The following is a 24,745-nucleotide window of genomic DNA, read 5'->3' as shown; positions in this document are numbered from 1 at the left end:
TCATTCTGTCTTGCTTAATAGTTGTCAGAGTTTACATTCCCACCAACAGTGTGTTTTCCCCGTATTTTCACCAGCTTTTATCATTTTCTGAATTTTGGATGATAGCCATTCTAACTGAAGTGTGGTGAAACATTGTGACTTTATTAGATTTTCCCAATGGTAAGTGATCCTGAGTGCCTTTCCATTTGGTCATTTGCATTTGATCCTTTAAAGAATGCTTGTTAATACCCTTAGTCTGTTTCTTAAGTAGATTTTTTAGTTGGTTGTTGAGTTTCTTGAGCTCCTTACAGATTCTGAATATTAATCCTTTATCAGCTGCATAGTTTGAAAATATTTTCTCCCATTCTGGTGATTGCTTTCTTACTTTGTTCAGTGTTTCCATGGGTGTAATCTCTTTGTCTATTTTACCTGTGCTGCTGTAGACTTATCCAAGAATCCTTTGTCAATACCAATGTCTTGCTGGATGATTTCTAGTCTTAGATTTAGATACTAGATCCATTGTGGGTCTATTGTACAAATTGTAAGGTTGAAAGTCTTCTTTCATACTTCTGCAAGCAGAGCTTCAACTTTCTGAACACAGTTTGTTGAAAAGACTGTCCTTTTAGTGTGTCTGAATTAGTTGGTGGTAGGTGCATGGATTAATTTCTGGGATCTCTAGTCTGTTCTATTGATCAATGTGTCGATTCTTATGCTAGTACCAAACTGTTTTGTTTATAACTGTCCTGTAGTATGTCTAGAACATTTTTATTGTATTGTGTTGTGATGAATTGATTTTTAATCTTGAAGGAATATACACTTTTTTCCCATTTTAGTTGTGTTTCACAACTTTATCTTCAGTGTCCGTTAAGTCAGTTTTTTAAAAAGTTTTGTTCATATTTTATAGGCTTTTTCTATTGATTATTTGCAAATATCATTCTAGTGTGTTCTGACTTCTGTTTCTTGCTCAAATATCTAGTAACATCTTATTGCATGTTAGACATTTTCCAATAGGAAGATTGTCTCTTTTGTTAGGTGAACGGAACAAGGGAACAATCATGATAATGCTATCAGAGCTAAGCTGAATTAAAGCAGTACTGCACTTCCAGTTAGAGCTAGTCCATCACTAATTCTATTTCATTTCACAAGCATATCCATGCAAGAGTCTGCAAATCTCTGTATCCTTCACTATAAAATATTGTGATATTTAGACTGTGCCTTAGAATCTTTGATTTTAAGTCTTTTCTTTAAGTTTCTAATTCTTCCTGATTGTAAATTTGGCAAATATTTTTGAGGAAGAGAACAATCATGCTTATGGCAGGCCCAATTCCTCTGGTAGTACTTTGTTTCCTAAATGCTGAGAAAATGCAAGTGATTTTATTCCATATCATACAAGCTTTTTAGTCTCTTCTAGAGTCCCAATATTCAGAAAATACACTTTAGGAGAACAGCAACTCACAATGAGGTCTCCAGAAGTTTATTAATTGTGGTAGAAATCCTGCACAATAGCCAAAAAGATTGCTTATTTTCTCTTTATACCCAGTAAAGTCCTTGTGTTAGATAAAGCCTAATATTAAACTTCCGATAAGAATCAGCAAACATCTTCAGGGAAGAACATGATTGTCACGACTTGCTTGTCTTAGATGGGTTCTTGCCTATGTAAATTTTGAGTTCTTTTTTGCTTTTACATTTTTCCATTGTATTTTGGAATGTTTTTGCAAATGGTGTGCTTTTTAAAAGTTATACAATCAGAAATATTGGTCTTCTATGACATACATCTTATATGATATTCCAAATTCCTAAAATCACATTTCATATAAATGAAAAGCTATCAAAATGGCTTATTAGACCTTGCATAATATGGTTCTTCCGTGCCTATTTGGTCTTATGTCACTGAGCATATTTCCTTCAGCCACTTAGCTCCAGACAACTGAATTATAATAGCTCCAGTTCTTGAATGACAATATTTTCCCAGCACAGAGGCTTTTCCTGTGTGCCACTTTTTATCACATATTTAAAAACATTTATTTTGGCCTGGCACAATAGCGTAGTGAATAAAGTCCTTCGCCTTGCATGTGCTGGGATCCCATATGGGTGCTGGTTCATATCCTGGCTGCTTCACTTCCCTTCCAGCTCGCTGCTTGTGACCTGGGAAAGCAGTCAAGAAGCTCTTGGCTCTTTGGATTGACTCAGCTCCAGCCATTGTGACCACTTGTGGAGTGAACCAGCAGATGGAAAATCTTTTTCTCTGTCTCTGCTTCTCTCTGTAAATCTGAGTTTCCAATAAAAATAAATAAACCTTTAAAAGATTTATTTTATATTTATTTAAAACATAGAATTACAAAGATAAAGGCAGAGACAGGCAAATGGTGGGGGGAGTTTTCCATTTTCTGATTCAATCACCAAAATGGCCTCAGTGGACCAAATTGGGCCATGCTGAAACTCGGAACGAGGAGTTTCATCTGGGTCTCACATGGTCCATCCTCTGATGCTTTCTTGGGAGCATTAGCCGGGAACTGGACTGAAGATGGAGCTGCAGGGTCCTGACACTGCAGTGTGTGGTTTAACCTGTTGTACCACTGTGCAGCTCTCTTTTATCTCCATGTTACTATTCTACCTTTTCTTTGCATGTTAACTCCATGCATTCTCTATCTCAACAGCTCCATGCATCCTCTGTCTCCCAGTTCAATTCTCATTTCCCAGAAACCTCCTCCCAATGCCTTTGATTGGCCAAAACCTTTTCTCTATAGGATTTACTTGGATTGTAAGTGTATATTCATTTCTATTATCATCTGATTGAGATAAGATGACAGCTACTGTGTAATTTTTTTCACCATATGTTCCTAGCCTTCAGCTCAGTCCTTGGCATATAGTGATTGCTCAATAAATACTTGCAAAATGAATAAAATGTTGCTGATGAGAAGTTGGGCATCAGAGTGCCTATATTAGAACCTGTTTAATATGTTCTATATGATGACCAGCCTCTGGTTGGTAGACAGTAGATAGGGTGATACAGAGATAGAAGGTCTTAAATAATAAGTCTGTATAAGAAAAAAGAATCAGCAGCAATAACAATGTAAATAATAAGTGTAGCTCTTCTAAGCAAAATAAAATGCTAGACATGGACCTGAGTAATTGGACAATCAAGGTGAAATATTTTGTTATCAAAATAAGTAGCAATTGCTTCTATGGCTGGGAGGGTGCATTGATACGGAGATTGGCATTTTCATAGTGTATTCATACGTGTCCCTAGGATAGTGTTTCAGCTGCTGTGGAATAGGAGCAGGTAACACTTAACTCTGCTGTCATCATGTTGCAGATACATTTTCAAGGGGGTGAAGTAATCTTTAAAATGACCTGGGCCAGTGTGTGACTCAGGAGCTGGATTCTCTGGTGGTTGTATCCTTAAAGGTTTCAGTTCAAACATGGGACTAACATTTGGGGTAGCCAGCTGAGGTGAGTTATCTGAAGCACATTTTTACTCAGTAAATACTCAAGTTACTAAATTATCTTGCTAATTTAAATGTTCCAAACATTAACTGCACTGTGGGATTATCTAGCATGATAGTAGGATGTTTCTACATGTTGGTATGTATATGTTTCCTATTTGGGATTTTTTTTTAATCAGTTATACCTGAAGATGGATAACCAAAGATTTAGCTAAGACCCAAGCATCATATTTTCCTGTGTTAGGATTGCTTAGTGCAGTGCTCATTGTATAAACAAATAGGCCTCCAAATACTTAATACTATCAGATACAACAACAGCCTAAATTTCAGCCACATGATAATACAAGGCTGAAAAGTAAGTATTCTTGTTGAAAGGAGACTCTATTAAAACATGATGATTTGAAAACACAGGTTATGAGTATCTTAAGGCTCTGCCATATTGTAGGGCCTTATTAACATCTGTGTTCATCCAAATAAGTAGGGAAATTCTTAAGAAGGGGGTATACTTGCTTTTCAGAAATACTTAGCCTGGAAACAGCATATTTATTTGATCTTTCAGTCCGTTGCTTAGAATTGAAACATATGGCTGGCAATACTTAGCTCCAAGGCAGGCTAGAAAACGTGTGTTAGCTCTCTTGGTCCAATAACAAAAAGGAAAAAAAATATTTGTGTTATATAGCTAGCAATCTCTGACATAACCACTTTACACTCTGTCTCCTGACAGAGTTCCAGAGTCTAGAAATTTTGGCTGCTTGGTTCAAAAGGGAATGAAGCATTAGAAAAAGGTACCTACTTTGCTACATGTAAGTTGAGTTTCCAAGTTTATTTCAACTGATTGAAGCAACAGTAGACTAAGGAAATTGTGGGTGCCAGACTTTTATGATCAGAAGGCAACCTTACTGGTTAACAGCTTCCATTCCCATCACAGATAATTAAGCCTGGTCTTGGATCACCTTGCTGGAGAATCACATTCATACTCTAGGTCCGCATCTCAATAAGTAGCCCACCATTCTCTCTGTTCTCAAATTAGAATAATCCTTGATTTCATTCTTTTATTCTCCATACCAGCAACCCATAAGATATGTGGCTACAATGTAGATCTCAGAATTGTGTGTTTTTGTTCATTCACATTCCTACTAATCTAAGTCTAAACACACACACAGACATGCACATATTCACACACAGGAACTTCAAAAATTTCATGGAAAGTGAAATGAAAGCACAAATTTATTTTCATGTAAAATAATTGAAATGGAGTAAATAAGAGATCTCCAAAGTGTTCATAAAAAATATATGTTATGGAGAAATAACACATGGTTTTCAAAATATTTTTGTGCAAAAATAAACATCTTTAAAAACTCAAAAATTTGGACGTGTTTAGGTACAAATATATCTTCAAATATTTTTGATTTATTGTCAATTGACCACAAATGTATAACATATGCATATAGAGGAGTAACAGTGTGTGCGTGTCTTCATACATCTGTGCAAATATGCCTGTATAGTAAGTTTCTGAAATTAATAATTTATTTGTTAGAGATTTATTTCCTTATTTGAAAATCAGAGTTACAGAAAGACAGGGATAGAGAGAGAGAAAGAGAGAGAGACCCTCCATCCATTGGTTCATTCCTCAAAAAGTCACAACAGCCAAGCCTAGGCCAGGCTGAAACTTCAGGAGCCAGTAGCTTTGTCTGGGTTTTCCATGTGGGTGTAGTGTGCTCAAGAACTTGGGTCATCTTTCACTTCTTTTCTCCGAGCCATTAGCCGGGAGGTGGATATGAAGTGGAGCATCCAGGGTTCCAACTGGTACTGATATGAGATGATGGTGGCAGCAGCTTTACCCACTGTGTCACAATGCCTGTCCCGATTAATGATTTCTTAACAATCAAATTGACCAGATAATTTTCTTCATTTCTGACCTTTCTGGCTTTCCTGTGTTTTGTCCTAAATAAACTTTCGTCTTCTTTGTCCTCCCTTGTAATTCTTTCTGCAGGCTCTTCTTTATTCCCCAGAATTTAAATGGTGTTATATTTTCTTTTCCTTTTCTTTTTTTTTTTTTGTCTTTTCATTCTATGTCTTTACTTGAATAATGTTAACATTGCTCTCATCTACTATTCACAAGTTCACAACTCATGGGTCTATTTATCCATTTTAAGACTTATTCCCTGATCTCCAAACCCTTGAATACTTCTACCTTGATCTTCTACAGGCATCTGACTCTCAATATACCCCTTCAGTGAATCTCTCATCTTCCTCACCACCAAATTTGCTAAACTCTGGGCCTGAAATATAAATTATGTTTCAACCTACCTCTGGAGAGAACATTTTCAGTAGACCAGAGAGAGGGAAATGAAATAGAAAAAAAAAAGGTAAAACACTAAGAAAGTATTTGAAATCATCTGGAGATTAGCAACAATATGAACTCATCTGGAAATGTTGGAACCCAAGTCATACCTTAAGTAATCCCTTGACACTGGAGAGCTGAACTTCTGTCCTGCTATGGTCAGTCAACCATTGCTTGAGATCTATGTGATGAAAGGTGGCTCATCTATGTCTTGGGCTTTAGGAATACTCTCAGTCTCAGCCCCTTCCATTAAGTCAGCTTCATCCAGTAACTCCCTCAGGATAACTCTGTTATGATCTCCTTTGGGATACCTTCCCTTAGCTTCCAGGCTGTTTAACCTCTGAGCTCGCTCAACATCAATAGCTCGCTCAACATCATGCTCCTTCAGAACTCATTTCATGCTGAAATACAGTTGCAGATTACTTGTCTGTCATCCCTCCTCAAATTTGTACCTTCACAACAGTAATTTTGTTCTTCTTTGTCTCTAGCATACAGTTCACACATTGGATGTTGTGGTCATACACTAAATAGCTCTCACATTAGTGAAAAAAAAACATTTGTAAAGGGAATATATGGCAAAATTTTAGGTGCCTCATATGAAAAAAGTTTTGTAAACTCTGGCCTGATATTTATATAGGTAGATTATGATATCTTGCCATTTGCAATTAAATGGTATTAACTAGAGACCATTATGTTCAGTGAAATAAGCCAATCCCAAGAGAGTATCATATATTCTCTCTGATATAAGGCAACCTTCACATTAAATACAAGATCAATAGATATATAGGTAACCATTTTATACATATATTAATCTAGAGGAACTGTGTAATTGAGACTAGAATATTGGAAAGTGAAGATGCATCTCTACTCCCAAATAAAAGATGAACTCCCAATGAAATTGTTAAATATATCTTGACAATAGGATGCTGGGCTGTCTACCATTATCCATATCTACGATGTCAGGACACACTCAAATATAAGAATGGTGGACTTGTGACTGTTGCTACACTATTGTAATTATATAGGGGGAACAGTGAGGGGGAGGGGAAATGGGGATGGTAGACGAGAAAAATCCCTGAACCTAAGGAACTGACATGAAAATCAAAATAAAAAATAATAGATACTGACTAGGGGACTAATTACAGAAGGACAGCCTATTCTATCTTTTGCTATTCCAACTATTATTAGCCTCTTGGCTCATTGAGCTCCATGCCAGTGAGACCCAAAAGAATCAGAAGAAAGCTCCAGCTCCGCCATTCACCTACAAGTCTACCACTGGAGATCCCTCTGTGCAATTTCCCTCTTGAACCACTGTGTCCATTTTCCACTGCTGCTTTAATAGAAATGGCACAAACTTATTGGCTTAAGGCCATACTGATTTATCTGGCAGTTCTGTAGGCCAGAAATCTAAGCAGACTCAGCTGGAGGATCTACGTAGCATTTCCCAAACTACAGTCAAAGTGTCTATTGTACTGGCTTAGAACTTAGAGTAGGGCCACCTTTATAAGTTCCTTTTTTCCATAAACAGGAACACAATGACATAGGTGCCATTAGAAGTTAGGGATCATGAGGGCCAAAATTTTGCCTTCTACATCTCACACTCAGAAGGTCAAGCAGAGTCACTGTACCCTAAGTTCTGATCTCCAACTGAGATAGGACAGCTGTAACTTTCCTTTTTTCCTCCTTTCTCTAGGTGAAAGACCTGCGGCATGAGAATATTAACCCTTTATTGGGCTTCTTCTGTGATTCGGGGATGTTTGCCATTGTGACCGAGTTCTGTTCACGGAGGAGCCTTGAAGACATACTGACAAATCAGGATGTGAAACTTGACTGGATGTTTAAATCATCTCTCCTGCTGGATCTCATCAAGGTTGGTGTAAAGACTGAGGAAACATTAGGTTTTCCCTGAAGATTAGAGCTTTAAAATTTTGGACTATTTTATTTTCCTCTGATCGTTGTGATCATCCCACTCCTCTACCTTGGTTTCCAAAGGCTGTTCATTCTTCTCACAGTGCATATCTATTACAAGGTACTGATAGTTTTGCCTGACCTCTTCCTTCCTGATTTGATGACTAGATTTTGTGGTCATTTTGCACTCTTCTGCTTTAAGTAATTGCAAGTGTGGAAATGCTCATTTCCAAAATCTTGAATGCTGTTTCGCCCTACCTCTTCACTTTTATCTTCCAGTTTTATCTTTTTCATATCATACATGTGAACATGGAACTCAGTTCTCCTGAAATGCCAAAGGACAATCTAATAAGTAGTGCCTCCATTCTCTGAGCCAAGGAATCCTGATAACCAAAAACTGGGTTCATGATATAATGCATCAGTGGACTTTCAGAGAGCCCACTATCTCCATAGAATGATATGTAAATTGTGTGTATGTACATTTTTTATGGAAATGACCTGGATGATAAGTTACTTGTTGAATTTCCTGCATATTACTTTTAACCTTTTAAAAGAGATTTATCTTATTTATTTGAAAGACAGAGCGGCTGAAAGTGAGAGAGAGAGAGAGAGAGAGAGAGAGAGAGAGAGAGAGAGACATCTTCCATTTACTGTTCACTTTTCAAATGGGTGCAATGGCCAGGGCTGGGCAATGTTAAAGCCAGGATCCTGGAATTTCATCTCGGACTCCCACGTGGATAATAGGGTCCAGGGAGTTAGCTCATTAGCTGCTGTTTTCCCAGATGTATTAGCAAGGAGCTGGATAGGAAATGGAGCTGGGGGCATTTAAGTGGGTGCTTTTTTTTCCCCCAAGATTAGTTCTATTTCATTGGAAAGGCAGAATTTACAGAGAGAGAAGGACAAAGATCTTCCATCTGCTAGTTCATGCCCCAAATGGTTGAAGCAGAAGGAGCTGAGCTGATCTAAAGCCAGGAGCCTCCAGGTCTGCCACGCAAGTGCAAGGTTCCAAGACTTTGGGCCATTTCTGCTGTTTTCCTAGCCCTTAACTGGATGGGATGTGGAGCAGCTGGAACACACACTGGCACATATATGGGGTGCCAGAACTTGCAGGTAGAGGATTAACCAGTTGAGCCATTACGTCAGCCCTGAATTGGTACTCTGATATTGGATGCCACTGTTGGAGGGAGCTGTTTAACCAGCAGAACCACAACCCTGGCCCTTAGTCATGACCTTTGTATGGTGGTCTCACACTTTGCAAGGGCACTTGAAAGGGGAAGATGTAACTTCATTCTGAGTCTCTGTATGATAGATGTGACCAGCCTCCTTGTACAGAAGCTCAGAAAACTAAATCTTTTCTTACACATTGTCTGACAAACATCAAAGGTTCTTAATAAATGTTTGTCAGTTTTCTAGTAAGTGGCAGAGCTAATAATAGAATCCAAATCTCTTGCTTGTTATTTCAGTAGTCTTCCTGTAAGAATAAACCAATAAGTTAAGAAAGAAGGCTAGAAATGGCAAACCTTTAAGTCCTATGAGGATTGAAGCTCTAGCATTAGAAAACCTGGGGGAAACCTTGGCCACTATAAACTCCACATGGAAATAGTAGGAGTACAGACTTTCTGTGAGCCCAAGATAAAAAGCATCCAACTGCAAAAGGGGTCAGGTTGCAGTGCCTTTTCAAGCCACGAATTGAAAGTACTCTTGGAATAAACAGGTCTGAGTTGGCTGCACTAGAATACATATGAATTTATATGCAGAATAATTAAACTCACTTGATGGAGAGTTATAGTTGATCACATTTAAATGTCATATGAAAGCTGCCAAGCAGGCAGAGTTAGTAATCCTTAACCTTCTCCTGTTTTGTTATCTGTTTATAAATCCAAAATTAATATATTAAATTAAATTTTAAAAGCAAATTATATCTATCGGAAAATACTGGTGTGTTACTCTACCTTCTTTCTCCAATGTCCACACCCTGAAGATGACTACTAACATTATTCTTGTGATTTATTTCATTGAAAAAATGTTCATTTTATTTATGTGGAAGACAGGAGACTGCAAGACAGACCATCAGAGATCTCTCTACTGGTTTCACGCTCTAAATGTTCGTAATAGCCAGGGATGGGCCAGACAGAAGCCAGGAACCTGGAACCCAGTCTGGGTCTCTCACATGGGTGGCATGGACCCCACTATTTCAGCCAGAAATCACTGATTCTGCATCTATACAATACCAGCAAACCAGAATCACAGCAGAGCTGAGCCTCAATCCCTGGCATTCTAATAAGGGGTGCGGGTGTCTCATGCACTTAACTGCCACACCAAATGCTCCTCTGCTTGTAATTCACTTCATATGTATTTATTTACGTTATAGATGACTCTTTTTAATATACATGCTGTCACATAGTTCTTCAACTTACTATTTTTGTTACTCATTTTATGGCTTCAAGTTGTTTCTGTGTCAGAATATACAGATTTATCTCACTCATTTTAAATGCAGCAGAACATTCCCTAGTGCAGATAAACCTTGTGGAGTCAGTTCTGAATTTTTAGTGTGTTTCCATATAATATTATAAAAGTATAGCATTTATAAAAGTAAAGCTGCAATTGTCATTTTTCTACTTGTCTCTTTGTGAGTATATGCAAGCATTTCTCTAGATGAGAAGCTGAATCCTTGAGTCACAGGGTATGCAGATTTGGCACTGTGTTGCTATTGTCAAATTGCCCACTGCTAGACTAGCTCTTGGGTTACACCTGTTGGGGGAGAATCAGAATCTCCAAATTTCTGGAGATAATTTGTGTAAAGATCTATTTTCTTTTGTCTGAAGCTTCATTAAGTCTCCTAGTAACAAAGATTTTCTATATCCACAAGATATGATTTTCTACCAAAGCAGAAAATTTTATTACTAAAAGGTACCTGAAAACCGATTGTTGCCAAAGATATGCTTTGCATGTGTATTAGAGGGAAATTAAAGCCTTAATTCTGGATCACAACTGCTCATGCCATTAATAATCTTAGAAAGTGACCCTAAAAGCCTAAAACAGTTACATAAATTGCTAAATAAATCCTGCTGTGTCATCTGCAGGGCATGAAGTACTTACACCACAGAGAGTTTGTTCATGGGAGGCTAAAGTCAAGGAACTGTGTGGTAGATGGACGTTTTGTACTCAAAGTGACAGATTATGGCTTTCATGGCATTTTAGAAATGCTCAAACTCTCTGAAGAGGAACTTTCTGCAGAAGGTAAGCAATGAATTGTACCCTTCTAATGTACACAAGGTAACTCCAAGGTTCAAATGAAGACAGGCACTTAGTTAAAGCCTCAGGCTGATTTGAGCTCCCCACTTTTGTTGAAAAGTTAGCCTTATTTCCAAGCCAAGGGACTTGAATGAATTCTGCGTGCTGCAGCCTCTGCCCAGTCTCATCTTCTGAACAAAGCCCATGCAACAATGTTCACTTCCTGCTGTGGCAGGATTAGGTTGCATTGTTTGGAGACCCCAGCAAGTCCCTGCAGAAACTGGCCTAGTGCTAGGCACACAGTAGGTGCTCAATAAATACTTGTCAGATTGAATAGAGGGTAATTTGGGAGTTGGACCCCCCACAGAGTGCATTCTAGAATGGGATGTCATTACAGAATGCGAGTACTGTCTTTTGGAGAGGGAAAAGCAAGGAGGGGGCCACTAGCAAATGAATGCTCTGTGAGTTCTGGGGGATGACTTCAGAAAGAACTATGACCTTCTAGTAAATAAGTAGGTATGCATGCAATGACCCTTTGGTGTTTTGTTTTCTATTTAGTGTACCTCTAACAGCACTAAACAATACCCGTAGGGGTCATAACAGATTCAGGAAACCCAAGAAAGTTGATTGTTGTTGGTGGTGAGGGGTGGGTAAGAACAAGGGAGAATTAACTGGTGGAAGAGTGGGAGGAAGATGGGGAAATGGGGGGGTGGAAGAGAGCGAATAGGAAAGGTTAATACACTTAGGAAACTTGGGCATTAAAAATTTGATCAATATTACAAGGATAAAGAATTGTGACATATATATATATATATATATATATATATATATATATATATATCCATCCATATATATATATATGTAAAGAGAAGCTGAAGGAGAGAGGCAAAGCCATACCGCATTTTCATATTCTTAAACAATCTTTAGTATTTTAAGTTTCAAAGCTGTTTGACTTCACTACATAAAAGAAAAATGAAAGATCTAAAGACGTATACAGAGATAGGCCACTTAACCTGTGTCATTATCTTGCTCTTTTACAAAATTTGTGGAATATTTAACTTTAGGAAGTTATATAGTGCAACTTAGTCAAAATACAGATGAGACAATAGAGATTCTTTTGATTTGCCTAAAACGGCAGATATACATCCAATTTTGAAGCTCCAGGACTCCAAATCAGGTCTTCTGAACCCTAGCCACTGCACTTAGTCAAACTGCAATTTACAAAAGCAGTTGGGGCCCGGCGGCATGGCCTAGCGGCTAAAGTCCTCGCCTTGAATGCACCGGGATCCCATATGAGCGCCGGTTCTAATCCCGGCAGCTCCACTTCCCATCCAGCTCCCTGCTTGTGGCCTGGGAAAGCAGTTGAGGACGGCCCAAGGCTTTGGGACCCTGCACCCGCGTGGGAGACCTGGAAGAGGTTCCTGGCTCCCGGCATCGGATTGGCACGCACCAGCCCGTTGCAGCTCACTTGGGGAGTGAAACATCGGATGGAAGATCTTCCTCTGTCTCTCCTCTTCTCTGTATATCCGGCTTTCCAATAACAATAAAAATCTTTAAAAAAAATAAATAAGTACAAAAGCAGTTGCCTGGTTCTCTGCCCATTCTTGCTTTCTGAGACTTGCTGCTCATGGTAAAAAAAGAAGTGTCATATCACCTCTCTCTCTCTCTCTCTTTCTGAACCTGCTTTTGTTTCTGACATAGTTGTATGGGAATTATTGGTCAATCCATTTGGAACCTTGAAAGCCTTGCATCAATTCCAGGATATTGGGACAACAGCTATGGAGATGGAAAATCTGCCAAAATTAGTCATTTATAGATATTAAGAAACAATTCAGCTTCCCAATGTTCCATTAAATTCACAGTTGGCCAACTTTTAAACTTAAAGAGACCTTGTTTTCAAGTGAGTATAGAGGTTTTTCTTCTGGTGGGCTAGTTCTTTCTCCGTCTTGTATCTTCATTCCTTCATTCTTCAGTCAGGATTCTCAGTCCAGTCTTCACAGAGTGTAGCCAGAGGGAGCTTTCTATACTGCACATTTGATCACCTTGCAGCTGTGCTTAAATCCATTAAATAGCTTCCCCATTCCTCTTAGGATAAAGTTCAAATTTCTTTACATGGCTTATGAGCTCTGCGTGTGCTGAACCTTGCTAAACTCATGTTTAGTTACCCCCTCCTCACCTCTGTTATGGCAAAGCTGAACTTCCAGTGGTTGTTTTACACAGGATCTAACTTGCTTCCAGACCTTAACACATGCTGTGCTCTATGCCTGGGACACACTCCTCTTCCCATTCATCCTACACATTTGCATCTGCCTAAATTCTACCTCTTCTTCAGGGCTCAAGTCAAGTATTACTGCCTTAGAAGGCTTTCCATGATGCCAGCACTCAGTTGTTTCCCTCTTTTATGATCCTTTCGGATCTTGAACATTGTGGAAACATGCTGTCAGTGTAACTAATTTATTCAGTTGTCTTCTTGCCCCACACAAACTATGAATTCTGTGAAGGTAGAAAACAGGTTTGCCTTTCTCAGAGCTTTCAAAACATCCGGCAAAATGAATATTTGCTGAAGTAACTAAAGAATGAAGTGAAATGAAATAATGGAACTTGTCTGAACTTCTTACTTGAGGAGATGGATGAAATGTTATTTGGAAGATCCTAACTAGTGGCCAGGCTGAGATTTCGATTTCTAGTTCTGAGTTACTTTGTGCTATACTGCACCACACTGGCTTTTCAAAATCAATTTTATCACCATAGCAATGATCAGACTTAGCATTGGCTCCAGTAGGTACAAAACAAGCCAAAGTAATTGTTCTAGCTTTTTGGAGGGTTCAAGTCTGATGATACCTGGTAGCTCACTTGATTCTGGACTGAGATGAGGAAATGAAGGTGGATTGTAAATGTATTCATTACTGTCCACTTTCAAGTGTAAAGCCTTATTTGAGCCATTAACAACATACATACTGGTGCTCTCTGAAAATACGATTTGGTAATGGCTGTATCTAATCACCCAGTTTTTTTTTTACCAGGGAATTTGGCTGTCTTTTCCCTTCTTGTGCTTCTAAATGTGCAGGGTGAGAGGATGTTAGGAAGATGAAGAAGTCCCATGGTATTTTCCCTGCTTCCAAATGACCATTTCTGCCCTCCCCCCAAAACTATGGTGCCTAAAATGCCATGGTCAGGAATGTAGCCCTTTGACTAACGTATCGTTCAATCTTTTTAGTTTTGTTAATTAATATTAAGCCTTCTAGGCAGCGACACAGAAGGGCACTGGAGCAAATCTATTTGGGACTTTCACAGGAAAGCGTGGTTGGTAGGTAGAAGGTCAAAGGGGCCTGGAAAGGCGGAAGGGGTGACAGAAGCTGGGTGCTCTTGGAGAACAAGAAGAGAAGATGGATCCATGACTGAGGATGAAGTCAGAATTTATTTTTAACCATTTCAATCAGGGTTGGCCAAAAAGAAGCATTTCTGGAGTGAGTTTCTGTTGCTTGGATTCACTAACAAATCAAAATAATCTCTGACCTTCCACACTCATTTCCAGCTTTGTAGGAACTTGTCCCCCAGGCACCCTTCCCAATATTACAAATCTAACTCCATGACGTGTTAGTCATCACTACCTGCTGCCCCTCCTCCCTGTAGTGCCGCTTACACCTCCAACCCTTAACAGACCTTCTCCAACCTCTCTACCTAGACATCAACGTGTCATTTTCTCCAACTCCTTTCCCTTCCCCAAGCACGATGAGCCTATCCATAGCCCTGTCCCTCCTTCTCCACTATGGCCTTCCCCTAAAGCTTCTTCCCCACCCTGGTTGTGACTGCCCTTTCCCCACTCAGACCTCCTTCACCTCCCTGCCCTCTCTTACTGCAATAACTTCCTAGCTGGTCTCCCCCGCTCCTTCAATCCAGCTTGTGCAGGTTGCCAGATTAATCTTCCCAAACAAAGTTTTCATCAAAACCCTTCTCCAGTTCCAGCACCCCTACTGCCTTTTGTATTCACTCCAAATGCCTTCATTTGGCTCTCAGGGCTTCTCACCTTCTGGCCCCATTCTTCCAGCCATCCTCCCTCCCCCACTTCATCAACCCCATTTCTCTTTGTCATTATTCCTTAACAGAGGCCAAGCTAATCTGCTTACCACCCTCCCACCACCTGCAATTTGCTCCTTTCTGCCTCTTGTGCTTTTGCACGTACTGTTTTTTTTTTTTTCTCCCTGCAAAGCCCTTACCCTCTCGGATTCAGAAAGCTGCATCATTGACCATGTTAACAAGCACAAATAAGATTTAACTTTTCCAGGAAGCCTTCTTGGATTAATTTTATCAGCTCAGTTTATTTTCTTAATAGCTGACACCTGATAAAATTGCCAATTTTCCACTTCAAGAAGTGGCAATTCCATGTAATTCAACATAAAATATTTTCCTCCATCTTTTGACTATCTTTTCATGTTATTCAAGTGTAGTTCTTTAGATTAAGGGGCCATCCAGAGCATTTTTTGACATTCTATTTGCTATAAATTCTGAAAGGAATAATCTTTTATTCCCCAATGAGGCCTGAAATGCAGGAAGTATATAACAGGTAAATATATAGTGGCTTGTATAACTGTTTCTACTGTATCCCAGTAACGGTTGCACACATCTACTTTGCCCACTGGTTTGTGAACTCCACAAGGGTAAATGCAAGGTCTGATTCTTTCTTGGCACTATCAACGCAACTAGCACAGTGCCTGGTACACAGTAGATTTTGGATAAATATATGTATATCTAAGTTGAAGAAATTGCTGCGTTTTTGGCCCCAGAAAGGAATAGAGGAGATCATCCTCTCATTCCTTTAGAGAAGATTTGAAGAAAATATCTTACAAATCCCTAAGTTCTTGACACAATCAAATCACCAGAGAGATGTAGATCTTAGGAAACAGCAAATCTATGGCAACTAGTCTGGCAGTTAACTCACCTTTCCCTGGAAACCTTCCACCTTCTTACAGGCTCAAGCGAGCAAGAAACCAAGTGTCAGTTTCTTTAGTTGGGGCTTGTCTGCCTTCCCCACACCTCTGCTGTTTGTCTATATGGTTTTCAATGAAGAAAATCATGTATTTTCTCTGCATATAATTCCTTCCATTCATATATTCTGGCCCTAGGGGACACTAGCATGCCAATTTGTCTAACAAAAATATCAAACATCATCTTTCAGAGCTCTTAAGGACATTTCTCATGTCAGTTTATTCTCCTCGCATTCATTACATGATGCTTGCTTTTCAGAGTTGCTGTGGACAGCTCCCGAACTGTTGAGAGCCCCAAAGGGCAGCAAGCTAGGTTCTTTTGCAGGAGATGTCTATAGCTTTGCCATCATCATGCAAGAAGTGATGGTCCGGGGCACTCCATTCTGCATGATGGATCTGCCAGCTGAAGGTAAGCAAGCAGTGAGTAAGAGTCACTATGGACCCACCCTGACCCAACTCATCAGCCAACCCAAGCTGTTATGATTTGCCAGTGGAGTTTGTTCTTTGTGCTAACAGCCTGCTCATCTTCCAGTAGCCTGTGTTGTCTGACATTTGGAGCCAGATAGTTTTAAATATCTAGGTGAAACTTCCTCACCCAGGAAAATGATTCTGTTTCAAACCATCACATAACCAAAGGTCCACAGGATGTATGTTAATTCTTCTATCCTTTTTTTTTTTTCTCCATGGTTCCCTCTGTTCCTTTGAGACACTCCCTGCTAAACATTTCAGCGCTCTTTATGATGCTCCTGGATGTTAGGATAATCTTCAATGTTCTTGTGACATGCCACAGACTTACATTATTAACTCCTATAAAAAGACATGTTAGAGGCAAGTGTTTGGCCTAGTGATTTAAGATACTGTTTAGGATGCCTGCAACCTACAACAGAGAACCCAGGTTCAATTCCTGGCCCCAGTTCCTGACTTTGCTTCCCTATGATGTAGACCTGGGAGGTAGTGATGACAAATTAAATAATTGGGTTCCTATCACCCGTAAAGAAGACCTGGATTATGAGTCCAGCTCTTGGCTTTGCTTGCAACTCAGCCTTGGATGTTGTGTGCATTTTGGCAGTGAACCAGCAGATGAGAGTTCTATTTCTCTCAAAAGCATGAAGTTAAAAAAAAATAGGCAAGATCCACCAATGGAACAAAAAAAAATGATGGACAAGGGTGTGAGAGCAAGTGGGTTATATACATAATCTTCTAGTATAGGCCACATGATACTTAATAATTACAAGTGGAAAATGGCAAGTTTGCAAAGTGTGAATCTTGTAGACATTGTCTTAAAAGCATTCAAGATTATCATCACTAATAATAAAGCATGTACTTTGATATGATACACGAAGGAGGATGAAACATTACTTCTGTGATATTCTTGCCAAAATATGCATATCTTCACTCTGAGTAGAAGAAAACTTCAGAGAAATCTCAGTTGAGAGACACTTATAACTGATTAACACTTACCAAAGTCATGAAAAGACAAAATAACCTTAAGATGTTAGTAGACACCATGGCACAAAAGTACATGCAGTATGGGCTTGTGGATTATGAAACAGAAGATTACTATGTGGGAAAAATGATGAAATTCAAGCATGGACTGTAGTAGTAGCATTGTACGAATGCTAGTTTCCTTTGCACTGTGGTTATGTAGCTTACTAACATTAGAAACAGTGAAGGGTTCACAGTCTCTGTGAAACTTTTAATTTTTTTCTGGAAGTCTATGTTTATTCAGAATTAAAGATTCCAAAGTAATAAAAAAGGCAAGCAAATCACTGAGATATCCTGTGCTCTACTTTGGGCCCCATCATTGCTCTTCCACTGAAAGCTCTTCAGCTATTCTTCACTACTTGTTAAATGAAGCCTAGACTTTTCACTTGACAAAGAAGGTTCCTCTAAATCAAGATTCTAGCAATTTCTCTAAGCTTATCTTCGGTCATTGTCTGGATTCAGACTAGATAGCATTACTGGCAATGCTTTAAAAACAGTAAGATCTCTTTCACTTCTCCTATTTGCAATGCCTGAAATTCCTCCACCTACTCACTTCCCAACCTGCCTTATCCAACTGGAGTCCCTTTTTCTTGGAAGACCTTTTTGACTCCTCAGTGTGAATCAGGTGCTGCCTTCATATTCACTTGTGGTTTTATATGCTAAAATGACTTACATTATTTGCTGTTGTTTTATCTCAACTGGACTGAGATCCTCAAGAGCATGAGTCATGCTGGCCATAAGCAAAGAAATGATCAGTTTCACTCAGCAATGTTCTGAAAAAGTGACAAGGGCTCCCTCTGCTTCAGAGTCTCTGTGTAGGGAAGTTCCATTCCAAGAGATTCATTCCCATGGAATCTTTTATACTGAGAGCAGGATGCAGTAATTACTTCACTACTGGTGAAGACTGGACTTAATGGAACTGAAGGTTGTGATGTCATAAAGAACTTTGAAGTCACAACTTTGAAGAAACAACAGAGAAGTCTGTCATGGAGACAAGGAAGCACTTACGGGATCTGTAGGTATTATAGTCAGTGTAGGAGATGGAAGGGAAAATTTGTGGGGCAAGCAAGAATTGGCTCAAGAGGTGAATGTTAAGAGTTACAAGTGGTGGAGAGGATAGTACTGGTGAGAAGAAGTGGGGTGGGGGAAGGTAGAGAGAGAGAGTGAGAAAGAGAGATCCCTTTTGATTCACTCCCCAAATACCCACAATGAGAACTCAGTCCAGATCTGCTATGTGGGTGATATGAACTCAAGTTCTTGAGCCATCATTACCCACTGCCTCCAAGTATTTACATTGGTGATAAGTTGAAATAGGCAGCTCGAATTGGGAGTACAAACCAGGCATGCCTTCTGATACAGGTGGGGCGTGAGAGTACTAACTGCTAGCCCTAACACCTGCCCAGAACAGTTTGAATGACTTAGAGAAAGCTGGGCTGGAAGCAGAGAGATTGAGTTTGAGGTCCACTGTGTAGTGCTGTGACCTGAGGGCTAACAATTTTCTCTTGCTCCCAAGACATTTTGTTCTCTTGGAAAAAGGTCAGCCTGGCTTATCTAGATCTTTGGGTACTGTTGACTATTAGATATGAGTAGGGAGTTTGGAATCTCCCAGTAGAGGTTTGAGATATTTGAAAACAGAACGGTGTGGTAGATTAAGACTGACTGGCTTTAAATTCAAAATCTGTCATTTAATAGCCTTCTATATCAGGCAAGCTACTTCTGTCTGTGTCTATGTTTTTCCATCTATAAAATGAAAATCCACTGAAAGAATATATATATATATATATATGTATAATGTTCATCCTGTACTGGTACATGGTAAATATTCCATGAGAGTTCATGGACTAGCAACTGGTAGGATCTTTATGAGGCTCTAGATCAAAATTCTGGGCCTATGTTGTGCTTGGCCAATGGGGAGAGATAAAGGAGTTTATTGTGGGAATTGTAAGGCTTATATGATTTGGGTATGGGTGAGGGAAGCCAGGGCATTGAAGTTATAGCAATAGAATGGAGATTGGATAGGCCACATCCAAAACCCTGTAGAATCATGGTAAAGCAGTATGTACATGATAACAATAGTTCAACTAATTAGCTTCTTGCTACCCTCCCCTCATTTCATAATGGAGCTTTTGTTTACATGCAATTTACAGTTAGGCTATCAAAGAAGAAAGAGAAGGAGATATTTAGCCATTTGTTGTGTTGAAGTATAATTTTGCTGATCTTGGCAGATTTTAGGATAATCTAGACTGGCTTGTAACTATGAAATAGACACGAGACAGCTGAGTGGTACCTTATAGCCATTTTAAGGTATATAGCAGCCGGACCTGAATATAAACTAAAATTGAAATGTCAATGAACTAATCATAGGTTGTGGTTAGGACTTGTTTTTTTTTTTTTTTTTTTTAACATACTGGTTACTCAAAACCATGTCAATTCCATAATATTGCAAATTGCTGTTGATGTTATATTGGGACTCTTAATTGACTGGGATGATATTCTACCAGCTCTAACTTCGGACCAGAAATGGTCTCTCCAAGAAACTGTTCAACCCATCTGGACAATAAGTAGCTGGACTCTATGCTTGGTATACGTTTGCAAGGAAGGAATCTTGATTGAATTTGAACTGTAATATTGCATCAAGGTGGAGGAATCCACCAGGGGGGAGGGACGTGGGGAGGGGTGGGGGGATTCCAAGAGCCTATGAAACTGTCACATAATGCAAAATAATTAATAAAAAAAAAAAAAAAGAAAGAGAAGGAGATGGCCTTTCTGTCTTTTCTCCCAAACCCTTCTTTTTATGGTCAAACCCCAGTTATCTTATCCTGTTTTTTTTTTCCCTCATGTGACTTATAATTCTTTTTCTTCTTGCATCTTGGCAGAAATTATAAACAGACTTAGAAGGCCTCCTCCTGTGTATAGACCAGTGGTTTCTCCTGAGTACGCCCCTCCAGAATGCCTGCAGTTGATGAAACAGTGCTGGGCTGCAGAACAACGACCAACTTTTGATGAAATATTTAGTCAGGTGAGAACTCTGCAGATTTCATCACTGGCCAAGAGGCCATTGTAAAGCCAGCAAACTTAAGGATAACCCCTTGGATTTCTTTCATATTGTGGAAGGAGCCTCTTGCTAAGTTGGAAAGGGCATGCCCCTTGGAGAAGCAGATGGGTAGTGGGTACTTTGAAGTCCCTGGTGCTAGTATATTACCAGAGTTTCCTGCAAGAGCCTGAGGGTTCACTATGGTACTTTTCAGTGTCCTAACTACTGCTCCAGGCTATCCATAGTCTAGCCTGATCAGTATTTCAAAAATGAAATTGAATCACCAGATATTTGGATGGATTGGCTTGGAGACTGTTAAAAGAGGAATACTATGGAATAGATGGGGCTTCTTGGAGATTTGTGTTTGCTATGGACACCCTAGGAACTTAGGAAGCTAAGCTGTGTTGTTTTATGGAGGGTTAGTAAAAAAAAAAATATGGCATTTTGGAGAATTTGTTGAAACTGGAAGAAATCAGAAATGTGAACCGTAAAATCAGGAGAATTCCTTAAGTTTCAAGGGCATTGTTTTTGAGGCAATGGACTATGTGTAATGTGATAACTTTTATACTTAGGAAAATGAATTTCTAAAGAGGTAGGTTCTTTTCCTAGGGTTGTTGTTGAAAAGGTGGAGGAAAGGGCAGAGTGAGTAAGGAAGCTGAGGTGTAGTCTCTGTGTTGGAGCATGCTAGTTAGAGCTTCAATGAAATTGCAGGAGACTAACATTGAGGGTATGCTCCATGAGCGCATTGTCAGCCTTGGCAGAGAGGCTTTTGAGCCTGGCTGGAGTACAGCACTGAGATGCTTTATGAGTGGCAGATACCTGAGGCGGAAAAGAGAAAGAGTTGAATTGAAAGCCTGTAGGGCCCTGCCTATGAAGTCATCCGTGTCCTCAGCTAACAATACCTCCATTAGCCCTACTGGGTTTCTTGAGGACACTCAAACAGGTGTTCAATAGTATGGAAAAGGCAAAGGACCATGAAGGTCAAATTTCTAAAAACTTAACATGATGCTAGAGATGTTATTTCAGAAGGCATCAGAGAAGCTGGTGAAGGATAGTAGTGTACACCATCATGAGACTGCCAAACAAGATTTTGTTGGGGCTTTGCTCCCTAAAATGCTTCAGTGGAAGTTGAATCTGTCTGATGACAAGGCTAACCTCTCAGCTTCCTGCAGTTAATAAAAGTTATATGGAGGAGAGAGAAGTTTCTTGAGTTAGGCAATGATGTATATGTATTTTGCATTGGGTAAAAGAAAGTATCTGAACTGGCTATGGAGGTTACACCCAATGGACATACATATATATGAGTTAAGTTTAGAAGGAAATGCCTAGTCTTGGACTTGTCTCATTGGATGCTAAATGGAATATGTGCAGTTCAAGTATATAAGAAGATACACTGGGACAGAGTGGTAGGTGTTTGCTCAGTAAAATTACCCCAGTCTTATTACAAACATACCGGGGACATACTAAATATAGCAGCGTGGAGATTCTAATACGGCGCCAAGCTCCACATCTATGTAGATTGACAAGGTCCCCAGAAACTATATTTGAATTTTGTAGTTTGCAACACCCTCTAAATCATCAGCATATAGCATTTGGCAAGACAAGTTGCATTTCTACATGACCTGCAATGCCCTGAAAGGCAGGTGTTATGGGACACTATTATTCTTGAATCCTATGGTAAGAAATTGGGGGTAGATCTCATTATGAAGCTCTTCAGTCCTCTCTAAGAAGGCAAAGAACTTCCCACTGTCCAAAGACTAGCAACACAAAGCATTTGAAGAAGAAGGGATTTAATATGTTGACTACCTAGAAGGATAAAATAGCACTTCCTGCCCTCTTTTCCTTTACCAAACCCACAACTGCTCTGGGCTCAAGATCAAATCCGTTAAAGTGGTTACTGTTCATCTAATAGTAGCTGAAAACTGAAAGAGCCTACCAAGAGTAGTTTTGCTCAGACTTGAAAGAACCAGAATGTAGAGGAAGAACTACTCTACAGGAAAAGAACACTGTGAGTGGGCCAGAATGACAATTGGGGTGGGCGGTAAATTTCCTATGTATATCTTGGTTCATCTCTTCTGAGCTGGCTTTTAAGAGGAAATGGGGTCTGCTCCATCATCTCTGAGTTTGAGGAGTAAGCATTCCTTGGCTCCTCTTTCTGTTTTACTTTCAGTTTAAAACTTTCAATAAGGGGAAGAAGACCAATATCATTGATTCTATGCTTCGGATGTTGGAGCAGTATTCTAGCAACTTGGAAGAACTGATTCGGGAGCGGACTGAAGAGCTGGAAATTGAAAAACAGAAAACAGAAAAGCTTCTAACGCAGATGCTACCACTGTATGTGTGAACACCTGAGGAGTGTGAATCCTTATAACAGTATATTCTATTAAAAAAGGGGGCGGGGGATCCATCGACTAACTGCTCCCTTTTCCTGCCTTCCATTCTCTCTACTCCAGTGGGGTTGAGTCACACCTTTAAATCAAAGTAAAATTGAAAACCAAGGTAGCAAAACACACATCCTAATTTTCAACTGATCATTTAAGTTTTGGTGCCTTGGTTTGCCTATAGGTTACATTGTGATTTTTCCAGGAGGTTGACCAATCAAAAGAAGGTAGTTCTTTGAGTTCCTAGAGGAATAGTGGTAAGGCTCTATTTCCAGGTATTTTCCTCTCTTTGTTGAAAACCTTATTTGTTGCCACAGTTTTCAACTTTTTAAGAATATCTAATGTTATAGCATCTTTTGGGAGATCATTGAAGAAATTAATATCGTGGAAAAACAATTACCTGGGAACATTCCCTAAGGTGCAGAGGTAAGAGAGCTTAAAAAAAGCCATGAAGGCCCAGACTAAGACTGTTTCATATTATATTCTAGGACCTGGTGCACTGTAAGCATTCAATGTATCTTAGTAGAGTAAGTGAATGTTTTAATCCAGGCAACATTTTCTTCCTCATCATTTACTTGGGAGTGACTATTGAAATAATTGTGTTCTAGCAGATGTGCATGACACAGAGGGATGCCTGTGTCTTAGGAATGACTGTGTTTGATTTTTAGATCAGTGGCTGAATCCCTCAAGAAGGGCTGCACAGTTGAACCTGAAGGTTTTGATTTGGTCACCTTATACTTCAGTGACATTGTGGGCTTCACCACCATCTCAGCCATGAGTGAGCCCATTGAGGTGGTAGATCTTTTGAATGACCTGTACACACTCTTTGATGCAATTATTGGCAGCCATGATGTCTACAAGGTAAGTGATTTATCAAAGGAGTGTATTCCAGAGTACACTTTTTATATAAGGCTCATCTGGATACTATATTCTAAAAATAAAGGTTATAATGTTATAGAATGTTGTCATTTAGGAAGAAAAATTTAAGTAGTACATCTTTTTTCTTTGGCATCTTATTGAAAATGCAGCTAGATAGAATTCATTTAATGTCCCAATTTACAAAATAACAACTTTCAACTCAGCAAGAGATTGATGGTCAACTTTCTTTGGAGATGTTTTCTAGAACTATGTCTAAGAAGAGGTTGAAGACAAAAGAGTGATTGTTTCTCAGTAGCGGAGTACTAACAGCATAGGAAATATGGTAGACACTGTGGGGAAAAAACAGAAAACAGAAAAACAGAATACAGCAGAAATATTCATTATATTAGCTGTAGTTGGTAACTGCCCCACATTTCTTCTTGATAAAGTCTGTGTAGATTTAGGACACACTATTAAAATTTGGTGTCCTCTGCAGGAGAAAGGAACAAAGAAGAATATCATTAGACATAAGGCCGTGTAAGTTACAGGGCACCACTAGACATTCCTATTGTCTTCCAGACCATCCCTTAATACTTTAATGCATGGTCAACAAAGATGTGGCAAGTGTGGGAGTGTTCCTCTCCACCTTGAGCCCATTGCAGACTTTTTAAAACAGTCACAACACTTACTTTTTTTGCTGAGCCTGCATGTAGCCTAAATTTTTTTTCCACCCAACACCCAAAGCAACCACTACTAATTGGTCCAAGTTGACATTTTAAAGAGGCCATTTGTAATTCTCACTTACAGAGCAGTGAGATGTTCCTATATCTGATATATCTAAGAGATGTAATAAGTGTATGATAGACCATCAGATGCTGTTGTGTGTTTTACTTCCTTAAATTACAAGGATGGCTTTGGAGTTGGCACCATGGTTCAACAGGCTAATCCTCCACCTTCAAGTTCTGGCATCCCATTTGAGCACCGGCTCGTGTCCCTCCTGCTCTGCTTCCAATCCAGCTGTGTGCATGGCCTAGGAAGGCAGTGGAGGATGGCCAAAGCTTTGGGATCCCTCACCATGTGGGAAACTGGCT

The 24,745-nt window shown here is 39.5% G+C and overlaps 1 protein-coding gene across 1 annotated transcript in view; it reads left to right on the top strand.

Annotated features, from left to right (window-relative positions):
• The window catches only part of GUCY2F (guanylate cyclase 2F, retinal), a 106,688-nt gene that overhangs the window by 61,963 nt on the left and 19,980 nt on the right, over nt 1-24,745 (top strand). The window contains exons 9-14 of the mRNA XM_004590182.3: nt 7,463-7,639; nt 10,761-10,917; nt 16,156-16,305; nt 20,258-20,400; nt 22,586-22,749; nt 23,465-23,657. Of these exons, the coding sequence (XP_004590239.2) occupies nt 7,463-7,639; nt 10,761-10,917; nt 16,156-16,305; nt 20,258-20,400; nt 22,586-22,749; nt 23,465-23,657 (984 nt within the window). The remainder of the gene's footprint in view (nt 1-7,462; nt 7,640-10,760; nt 10,918-16,155; nt 16,306-20,257; nt 20,401-22,585; nt 22,750-23,464; nt 23,658-24,745) is intronic.

This window comes from Ochotona princeps, chromosome X (genome assembly GCF_030435755.1).
Source record: "Ochotona princeps isolate mOchPri1 chromosome X, mOchPri1.hap1, whole genome shotgun sequence".
Lineage (NCBI taxonomy): Eukaryota > Metazoa > Chordata > Mammalia > Lagomorpha > Ochotonidae > Ochotona > Ochotona princeps.
This window is presented reverse-complemented; position numbering and strand designations above follow the sequence as displayed.